Raw genomic sequence first — 11001 nt, 5'->3', positions numbered from 1 at the left:
ATGTACCGCACGAGTGTGTATGTCAGCCTGAGTTTACACGGCTCCCAGTGAAGCGGATTACCCCGCGAATTCGGAGAATTTGAGTTATTCAGGCTGAGGAGGCGGACCGGACGCCACCCTGCAGTATTCCCTCCACCCGCCAACAGAGCCGTGGGAAGTCCGTGTCGCGAAGACAGAAGACTGCGTGTCCGGCGAGCCCGGACGCCGCCAGGCTCGCCCTCGCCTGCCGTGCGTCGCTTGGTCCCCGCAGGCCGCCGCGTCCCGACCCTCGCCTTTCCATCGGTTTTCAGTCCGAGTCCCTCTCCGAAACGGCCTGGAGAGCAGCTCCCCCATCCCTGCCAAAGTCTGTCTATTTAGGGGCTGCGCCGTTTTTTTTCCAACTCGCTCCGTGCCAGCCCCAGCACCTGCACCTACTTTGGACGCGGCAGGTGTGCCCCGGAGCAATTATTCGCGCTTTCCAACTTTCTTTGGCTACTTGGGAGTTCTGAGTTTGCACCCGAACCGATCAAGTGCAGATCCCTGGAGGTTTCTTAACGTCTTTCCCCAAGGCGGCCACTCCTGGCTCCCGGCTCCCTAGCCAGGATCTAGGTGCCCTCTCCCCTCCACGCGCGCGGTGAGGGGCTGCCCTTGGCCGCCGGGGCGCCGCACCCTGTGTGCGCCCTCCCCGCCCTGCCCGCGGCCCCGCCCCCGGCGGCCGGCCGAGTCGGGTGGCGGTGACGTGGGGCTGCGCTGACTGGCTGTGGGCCTCGGGCTGCGCCGCCAGCAGCCGATTAAGGCGCCGGGTCGCGAGCCCCTGGGCGCAGTGTCCGTGGCGCCTGGCCGCGCTCCGCACGACCAGCGCTCCGGCTCCTAGACGCCCGAACCCTCGCGGCTGCTGCCCACCTCCCTGCCGCCGGGGCCGCTCGGGCTGTCCCCAGCCCGGGAGAGAGAGAAGGGCGCGGAGGGGCGGGGGGGTGCCTCGGACCCTGGCCCCTGGGCTGGGCGCAGCTGCTGCTTGTCTTCTACTTAGCGCCCTGGGCTTTCACTCCGGCTCCTTTCCCCGGCCCTTGCGCCCCCTTCTCCGACTGGTTGGGGGCGGGCGTTGCGCCGTGGGGAGAGGAGAGGCCGGCGTGGAGCCCTGGAGAGGCTGCAAGGCACCTTCCTACTGCAGTCCGCGGCTCTGGTGTGACCACCTTCTCTGAAACTTTGCCCTTGTGGCTCGGGGCTTTGTCTGCCTTGAGGAAGCTGCACGGCCGTTCGGCAGCCCCGGTCCCTGGCCGGGACCCCGCGCACTGCAAGCCATGGAGTTCACGGCATCGCCCAAGCCCCAGCTCTCCTCCCGGGCCAACGCCTTCTCCATCGCCGCGCTCATGTCTAGCGGCGGCTCCAAGGAGAAGGAGGCGGCGGAGAACACCATCAAACCCCTGGGTGAGTCTGGCTTCCTGGCTGTCCGCCGTGGGCAGGGCGCGGGCAAGCTGTGCCCCTCCTGTCCGGCTGGCCTTTGGCTGCGAGTGGCCGCCTGTCGCTGCTCCTTGGTGGCGCTTCTGACCCTCGGGCGGTGGCCGTGCGTCGCCAGCTGTATGTACTATTCTCTGCGGGTTTGAAGGTCAGTGAGGTACCATGGAATACCCCCATCGTGTGTGTGTGTGTGTGTGACTGTGGAAGTTTGTTGGGATGAAGAAAAAAAAAAAAGCCCACTTAGGGATACATAACACTTTAAGACTCGGCAAGGCTTATGGTGCTTTTACACCTGCTTGTGCACCTGAAGTCGAGCAGACTCTTAGTGGCTTTGCGAGAAAGCAGTCAGCTGTTTTTCCTCGGAGTGGAACAGCTTCAGGCAGCAGCTCCTCAGCCCACTCTCACTTGCCCCGCGTGCACAGAAGCTTCAGGGTTGCCAGCGAAACAGCCTCGGGTAACTACCGTCATTTGCAGCTGAGGATGATGAAAACATTAACCAGGAACCATTTTCCAAATTCCTCAAATTTGAGCCACACTGTTTATTTCACAAACTTTACCATTTATAGAAGACCCTAAGGGGGGCGCGGGGGTGGGGGGAGCGGTCAGAGATTTGTCCTCCCTAGCGCCAGTGTGCTGTGTGGGAAAGACGCTGCCCTGCACGCACCCGGGAATTTCGGGAGGAAACCGGGGTTCTTGTGATGGACTCCTAGAATTGTAAAACACATCAGGTCGTTTCCGTTAGTCTCCCCGATTTTTGCCTTTTCCACGTCTTTTCCTGGCATATTAATTTAACATGCATGAACCACAGTAGTAACATAAAAGGGGAAGGGGTTTTGTAAAGTAGTAGAGGATCAGAGTGGAGAAAAGGGAACCCCAGTTCTTGTAGCAAATTAGAACCAGGGAAAAGAAAATAAAAATGGAGTCTCACCCCCGAGGTTTTCCGTTTCCCTGCCTTCGTCCGTCCCCTGTTCTGATCTCCCCATCTAACTCAGAACCTGCCAAAGAAAGGGAAACCACTGACCAAATTCTGATCTTTCCAGAAAAGCAGGAGTCACCAATTTCACAGTTGGGCTGGTGGCACTTGCCAGAATAATCCACTGTTACTGAAGGGATTTCTAAAGTCCTTGCCCACAGCCCCATCTCGGTTTAGTACCAAGGAGGACAGGAAGATTTCGGGCTTCGATTCCTACTGTAAGTGAAGGTAGTGAACTGGGAAACACTGGCTCCCATCGCAGTGTCAACTTGGGTCTCTCTCTCTCTCTCTCTTTTCTGAAGAAAAACTGCCTTATTGCTCAATTCTAACTAAAGGCACCCTCAGCTTGCAGTCTCCATGTTCAGTTTGGCTTTTGGGAAAGATTCGGAAAGAGCCGGCGGGCATGCTTGCCCATCACGCTGGCCAGTTCAGCAGGACACCGTCAAGGAAGGGTGATGAGCCAAGGACTCATTTCCTTGAATGAGTGGAAGAGATACACGATGGTTCTGTGAGAAGAGAATGGACACGCGTGCTGATGAAAGCAACCCTCGGGGGTCTGTCTGAGGTCACTAAAGCCTTTGCCTTTGATTTTCTTCCTCCTCCATTCCTGCTCATCCTTCCAGGGCACAGGGAGTTTGCTTCTTTCCCGTTGCTGGAAAGAAAATCAGAGGAATGCTGGTCGTCCTCCCTAATTTCCTATATAGATATCATGTGAGTGTGCTTCTGGAAGTAGTAGAACAAGAAAGGTTTTATGCTGGCCTGATTCCCTTTCTTTGAATTGGCGGTGGTGGTGCGGGGGACCATGAGAATGACAATTCCGTGCTTTGGAGTCTGATGTTACACGCACGGCAACCATCACAGCTGTACACACATGTACGTTTCGATCTTGTTTGGGCTCCTTGAGGGCACTTGGGACCGAGTTGTTTAGAGATCAGCTTCACATTGCTGATTCAAGTAGTTTCTTTTTTAAGGGGTGGAAGATAATTGGGATAATTACAAAAGTCCCCTGTATTCCATCAAAGTGACTGGTGGAGTCCCAGGCCCTTATCAGCACTGGGGGAGAATGTTTGGTTCACAGGCAATGGTGGATACCGAAGCATTTTTCTTACTTTAATACCCGACCTGCCTGAGTCCAGGATTGTTGTTCTTGATACCAGGACCTTTTAACAAGAAAGACATTTACATGCACCATGCAACAGTAACGGTTTTAAGCCTGCTCCTCAAAAGGGCCCAGGAGTTTTCAGATGCGGGGCAGTATCTGCTGGAGAGAGATTGGAAATGGGTTCTCAGCTGACTCTCCCGAGAAAACTTTGAGAACTGAGAGTTCTTAAAGCCACACTCCCTGTTTCTGCAACCCCAGCAGTCCTAGCTCCTTTTTTTTTTTTTTTTTTTTTTTTTTGTAAGAAAAGGGAAGACACAGTTCCTCTCAGTGGGAAGTTGCCCTCCATCTCTCATCACTCCTTCTGCCTCCAAGGATGGGTCCTCCCTGATTGTCCAACAGGCAGAGCTCCAGCTGGATATGGGAAAAAGATCCAGACAAGAATGCATTTTCACCGTGCTCACTACTTGGTCCATTCTCATGAGCGTATTCCCTTGCGGAGTCTCAGTGTTGGTGGTCAGACCATAGTTCTAGACCTTGATAGTTTGGTTCATTGGGCAGGCACCAGGCCTACCACTCCAGTTCCTTTACACAGCATTGGGTCCAGCCCCACTGCAGTGTGTGGACCTCCCATCGCTGAGACCGAACCAGATGCCTGTTTGGGTGATGCTGTGCTCCTTCCCAGTCTATTTGCCGGGACTGGACTGGCTGTCATTCTTCCTTTTCCTTGCCCCCAGAACAATTTGTGGAGAAGTCCTCCTGCGCCCAGCCGCTGGGTGAGCTGACCAGCCTGGATGCTCACGCCGAGTTTGGTGGAAATGGTGGCGCCAGCCCTGCCGCCTCTTCTCTTTGCACGGAGCCGCTCATTCCCACCACGCCCATCATCCCCAGCGAGGAGATGGCCAAAATCGCCTGTAGCCTGGAGACCAAAGAACTCTGGGATAAATTCCACGAGCTGGGCACCGAGATGATCATCACCAAGTCGGGCAGGTAGCAGGGCAGGGGTGGGCGGCCGCCCGGGGAGTGTGGTGGGGAAGAGCTGGCCGCGTGCAGCTCTCCATCGGCGGCCTAGCTTCACCCGGCTGCTTCTCGGTGACAATTTGCCTTTGGGAAGAACAGCAGACTGACACCCAGCTCTGTCGCAGGCAACCTTGTGATGGGCCGGTGGGGCCACCCTGCTCTGCACCGCTCCTGCTGGGTCTGGATCTTTGGAGAAGCGGGTACACAGCGGGAGGTGGGGGCTTTTATCCAGTTTAAGAAGATGCCCCCTGCTGTAGCAGTTGCCTGGAAGGCTCCAGCTCAGGAAACTTGTGGCGGAGTCTCTGAAACCCACCTCGTCCACTTTTTTTTTCCTTGCTGGAATGTGGTGTGCTGCTCCACTGGGAGCCAGTGTGCTGATCGTTCAAACACGGAATTTTTCCTAATCATAGGTTGGATGTTAAAAACAGTACTAGAAAGCTTTAACAGAGTCCTGAGATCGCCACTAAAGGGGACGCTGAAAGTTGTTTGTGCAAAAGTCATATCGCTGTGGCTAGGCTAAAAACCCAAGGGGACCCTGGGACAAGATAGATGGGGAGGGAGCCGGATGCCCCCCCCCCCCCCGCATCTCCGTTAAGTGTCCTGGGGCCTAGTGACCAGACAGGGTCTTTTTTCTCCCCAGGAGGATGTTTCCCACCATCCGGGTGTCCTTCTCAGGCGTGGATCCCGAGGCCAAGTACATAGTCTTGATGGACATCGTCCCCGTGGACAACAAGAGGTACCGCTACGCCTACCACCGCTCCTCCTGGCTGGTGGCCGGCAAAGCCGACCCTCCTCTGCCGGCCAGGTGCGTGCCTCCTCTGGAGTTTTTGCTGCGCAGCGCGTTAACCCTTGGGCAGGTTGTCCCTGGCGTGTGTGTTTCAGGAGGGTTTGTTTTTAAAGCTGCAGACACTCCCCAACCTGCAGGGTCCGCGTTGGCCACACAAAGTGCAGATGAGTTTCCCAGAGAGGCTGTCTGCACACCGAGAAAAATAAATTTTATCTTCCATTCGAATTTACTTCCAAGTTTTTCTTAAATTTCGGTATGGCGATTTATTAGCAATCTAGAACTATACTGTAGATGGGCAGATGTAGGTATATACATATGTCATTTCTGACTAGCTTCTAAAAGCTATGCAGCATAAATTACAGATAAAATAATTACCCTAAAATCCATTCATATTAATATGTTTTGATTAGATGTTCACTAATAGTGAACCATTACCTCCACATAATAAACCTCATTTTGCTATAATCACGTCATTTTGTAACTGGTGAAGGGCTCTGGTTTTAAATCTGAAAGGCAAACTTTTTGTTTTCCTTCATGGGACAATAGATGAATGTAATTCAATAGCTTAATATTCTTTTACAGGAAGCATCGAGTTTAGAGAACACACATGCCTATTTTGCGGTAGCCGTTGTTAACAGTGCTTTTCCATGAATACTCCCTGCACTTCCCCAACCCCCACACCCGTTGAACCCCCCCTCCCCAATCTTACCCCTCTCTGAAAAATCCCGTGTAGACCTTTGAGCCTCTTGGGGCAGGTGGAAAGAGTTTGTGCTTTAGTGAATGGTAACAGCTGAGAAGACCAAGACTCTTCCCTAACTGCATTTCAGACTTTTAAACTGAGCTTTGTGACTTCTTTTTTCTTTTTAAGATTTTTTTTTTTATTGGAAAGGCAGATGTACATAGAGGAGGAGAGACAGAGAGGAAGATGAGCTTTGTAACTTTTAAGCTATTTTGCAACTGTCCAATTTTCTGAAGTTGGACGTTCATGAAACGCCAGAGCTGCTGAGGATTTCTGTAAATGTGTAGATCTTTTCTGCTCGGTTGTCCATGAAGGCACAGGGTCAACGCAGGCGACGCTCACCTCAGCTGGAATATTTAGCTTAATTAACAGTGATCTTTCAGGATGCTGAATGCACTCAGGAAGATTTTAAAAGTAATTTGTCAGTTTTCCATTCTCATGAAGGGAAGAGTTCGGAAGATGAGCGAATACAATTAAATTGTACTGGGGGACAAAATGCCTTTTAAAAATTGCTACTTGTTAAAAATAAGAGTCCTGATTCATTAGCTAACAACAGGCATGAAAATGAATACAATTGATATTCTGTTCTTCTTGCTAGTAATTAACCAACTTACTAGGATTCTTGAACTTCCTTTTAAATTTTTCTGTATCATCTTAAATCTGAAAGGGAAAGAACAAAAGAGAGAGGGGAGAGAGAGAGAGATTGTAGCAGATTCCTAACCATTTTTAAAAGCAAATTTCTTCCCCCAGTCCTTCTTCTAAGAAGTTAGTCAGCCTTATTTAACATAACATTTTCCCCCTATCTGAAGGTATGGGAACTGGTGCGGGCCGGCAGGACTTTGGAAATATGACATGTCTTGTTTATGTTACTAATCTGTTCTGGTTAGAGAAGGAAAGTGCGCAGCCATAGACTATCTTAACTGAAGCATGTGTAAGCTATTGCTGGAATTTTAAGTCGCTGGGGGACGTGAAAGGGGAGTGGCTTCCTGTGTGCGTTTACCCCCCATTTAACTTGTTTGTATTGACAGTAGATAAAAAATGTTTACTGCATTATGGGATAGGAATATTCTAGATTATTTTGTGTAACCATTCTTTCTCATTATTAAACAGTTTGCTGAATTTTCTGTCTGTGTAAAGGAAAGGAGAACATGAGATGAGAACTTTGTGTTGATAGAAATTCCTTGAGTTTCGAGGTCTCCGAGGCATTTTTATCTCAGACTGAAGTTGTTGATCATTGCTAATCAGAAAAAAAGTTATGCTTACATTTTCTATATAAATTGATGCTATATTTTTGTACAGGATATAATTTTCTTTTAAATTAATATCAAAAATTTAGTTTTAATATGGTAAATGAGATACAGAGGGAACATTAATGAACTTCTGAATTGGATAATTTTGGGCTTTTTAAAGGGGGTGGTACTGTTCAGTAAATAGCTGTAATCATAAAATTATAGCCTGGAAGAAATGAAACTTTTAAAGTTCTTGTGACTGTGCTATCAAAGAGTAGTTAAAAGGCAGTGATGAGCACTTGTCTTAAAAGCAAGGACAGCATGGGGCAGACAGCCCCTGCAGTGCGAAGAGCTGCCCGGTGCCCTGGGAAGACTCCAGTGCTGCTGGCCTGTTCTGGGTTTTGCCCCTTGTGTGCCCTGTGAGACTCGGTGTGGATATGTGAGTCCTTTGCTCTTGATCGTCCGGGCAACAAATCAGGACACAGAGCGCTTCTGTTTTACATGAGCATTTCAAGGAAAGATTTTTTTTATCTGTTTTCTTTCGCTTGGTAACAGGTTTTGTTTTAGTTAGAAGGTTCTTATAAAAGTTAGATACAAAGAATTTGTTAAATGGACAAGGGTATTTGTCCTAATAAAATGAAAATTTCACATCGTCACTATTGGTCTGTAATTGCTCTGAGACTTCAGAAAGGTTTACGTAAAGAAGATGCCAGGGTTGGGATATACAAAGAATTGTTCATAACGTGATTGTCGTGGGTAACAGATAACAGGAACTGATTCATAAATGGTGGAGGTCTTTTTTCCCTCAAACACTTTTTAACAAAATAAGTAAATTTAGGTCCAGTGACACACACATACACGCACTCTCAGAAAGAGAAGGGAGGGGCGGTATCAGTCTTCCAAGCCGATTTCTTCGAATGGTCACAGTAGCTGGAATTATGCCAGGATGAAGCTAGGAGCCAGGAACTTCCTCCTGGTCTCCCACGTGGGCAGACGAACCTGAGCATTTGGGCTACCTTCTGCATTTCCAGTCACATTAGAGGGAAGTTGGATCCGAAGTAGAACAGCTGGAACAGCTGGGACTCAAACTCATACTCTGAGATGCTTGGTGCCAACCTGCACCTTATTCTGCATTTAGCAGCCCTCACACGTTTTTGTTTGTTTATTTTGCTTAAGCTGTTTACAATTCAAACAGCTAGAACTTCATCTAGTTTGTTTTAGCGCACACTCAGTGAGCCCTTAAACCACTGTGAGTAGCGGGGAACAACAGTCAACTCTGCTCTGTGGACTGTGAGTTCTCCACTGAAGTGAAATTCCTCTGTCTTGAGTTTGTAAATAGCATATGCCTCAAACCAAGACACTTTTTAGTGTGAACAAAATGAGCTCTTTAAATCTCTTGTATTTTCTAAATCTTCATTTTGTTGCCTTTTCTCGATGATTATAACAGGAACTCATTCTGTCATTAGCATCACCATCTTTCTGTTAGGAATACCTACAGCTGTAAGATTTTTGTAATGAATTGAAGCTGACACCCTAGCTGATCACATAGGTGAAATAAAAGTCCCACTTTTTTTTAAAACACGGCTCACTCAGCAGATGGCAAATGGTGTATTATTATTCCATGAAGAAATCTATTAGATACGGAGGACTTATTTTGACATTGCTTTATTCATAAATAGATACACAGAGCAAATAAAATTGATCTTTTCCATGAGGTGTTTCTCTGGAGTTGCAGCATTTTAGAGTCCCATAGCCACATGGTTTTCCAAGCTCTCAGTAGAACTTTCTTGCCTTTTTCTTAGGCTCTATGTGCACCCAGACTCTCCTTTCACCGGTGAGCAGCTTCTCAAACAGATGGTGTCTTTTGAGAAGGTAAAACTCACCAACAACGAGCTGGATCAGCACGGCCACGTAAGTCTGGTCCCCTGGCCTGGGCTGGGCCTTTAAAACTGCCCCCTCTTCGTCCTTTTGTCTGTTCCCTTACTGCTTTCCACCTTCCCACCTCGAGGTCATTCTAAGAGAATGTTCTTTGGGGGACCTTGACTACTTTTGTCAAGATGTCATTTACATGATCTATGATTGCTTTAAAATGTAGCACGCATGTGTGTGTGTGGAGCTGACACATTTTCATCTGATGATTGTTGATTGCCTTTGCTTCTATTTTTGCAGAACTGCTGTCTTTTTAACTTCTTTTTGCTGAATTTTAAAATATGCCTTTAATTATCAGTTAAAAGGTGTTGGTTCCAAAAGAAGTACAGGTTTTTAAAATAAAGATGGTTCGCAGGTGTGCTGTGTGCGTTTTCATGCAGTCAAGGTAGGGATTTTCTGTATCATGGATTTCCTAAGACCTCAGGGCCTGCCTTCGTACCCAGGCCAGGTAAGCAAAGGGAATCTGCATTTTTGGAAGCTGCTGGATTAGATGCTGGAGTTAAGCAGCAACTTTCTGCTGCCAGTTTGCCAGATAACACAGAATAAAAAGGGTGAGCTGAGATTTCTTTAAAAGTTTTCCCAAAGTGTGTTCTACAGAATGTGTTCCTATGTGATACAGTATTTCTTTATGGAGAATGGCATGAATATCAAAGCATAGCAAAGCCAGCCCTGCAGTTGAAAACAAGGCAAATGAATCTGAGCTTGTATCAATGAGTTCTATTAAATATGAAAAAAAAAAAGAAGTTAGAACTCTGAGGTCTTTCCAATAATCGGTAGAGCAAATACTCTTTGATCAAATCTCTTCCATATTCTGTAAGATTCCTTTTTGGAAATATTTCTTGTTTTCAGTCTTATTTGAAAGGCAGAAAGATGAAGACTTCTGTCTGTTGTATCACTCCCCCAAATGCATGCAAAAGCCAGGAGCCCCAAACTCAGTCCAGCTCGCTGCCAAGTGAGTGACAAGCGCCAAAATACTTGAACCATCATCTGCCACCGCCTCGGATGTGCATGAGCAGGGAGGTGGATCCGAAGCAGAGCAACTGGTACCTGGACCAGACACGCTGATACAGGATACAGGGCTCACAGGCTGCATCCTCACTGGAGTGCCAAACACCCAGATAAAATTCCTTTTGAAAGCACTGTCTGGGTTTTGATTCCACACCGTTAAGTAAAGATTCACATAAAAATACACTTTAGATTTTCAACTAGAAAACTTTAGACAGACTTGAATACTTTTTTTGGATAATAACAATAAACTCTTTCTGGCCTCCATTGCCAGAAAACCTATGGGTTACATATTATTAGGTAATAATTGTCCTTCTTATCCCCCTCCTTTTTATCAGGCCTGTGCAGCCTAAGGGGGGATGGTGTATTTACATCATGATTTTATTCAAACATAAAAAGAACTGAAACAAAGATGAATGCCACAGCATTGATCAACCTTGGGAACATTATTAAGCAAAAGTATCCAGCCAGAAAGAGCACAGGTAGACAGGAAAGAGTTAGTAATTGTGCAGGACTGATGGTGAAGTGGGAAAGTAGGCATGTGGTAGGTAAAGCATGCTGGGCTTGTGTTCTGTGTGTGATGATGAGTGTGTTCTAAAATCAGTTATGGTGATGGCTGTAAATGTATGAGACTATAGTATCACTGTATTGGAAATTTGAGTGCTTCTAGCAGCTTTTCCCAAAGAAACTTGAACTTCAGGGGGTAGAAGGAAGGGTGGTGGTAGAAATTATTCAGTCTTTTAAAAAATTGTGGTGTGTGTATGTGCAGGTGGGTGGAGTAAT

General features: G+C 47.8%; 1 protein-coding gene across 1 annotated transcript in view; it reads left to right on the top strand.

The window, feature by feature from the left end:
* Positions 1-1280: 1280 nt before the first annotated feature.
* TBX20 (T-box transcription factor 20) overlaps positions 1281-11001 on the top strand; it is a 40299-nt gene continuing 30578 nt past the window's right edge. The window contains exons 1-4 of the mRNA XM_040964869.1: positions 1281-1407; positions 4247-4499; positions 5170-5334; positions 9087-9195. Of these exons, the coding sequence (XP_040820803.1) occupies positions 1281-1407; positions 4247-4499; positions 5170-5334; positions 9087-9195 (654 nt within the window). The remainder of the gene's footprint in view (positions 1408-4246; positions 4500-5169; positions 5335-9086; positions 9196-11001) is intronic.

Source organism: Ochotona curzoniae, unplaced genomic scaffold (assembly GCF_017591425.1).
Source record: "Ochotona curzoniae isolate NIBS_2020 unplaced genomic scaffold, NIBS_Ocur_1.0 scaffold_3835, whole genome shotgun sequence".
Taxonomy (NCBI): domain Eukaryota; kingdom Metazoa; phylum Chordata; class Mammalia; order Lagomorpha; family Ochotonidae; genus Ochotona; species Ochotona curzoniae.
This window is presented reverse-complemented; position numbering and strand designations above follow the sequence as displayed.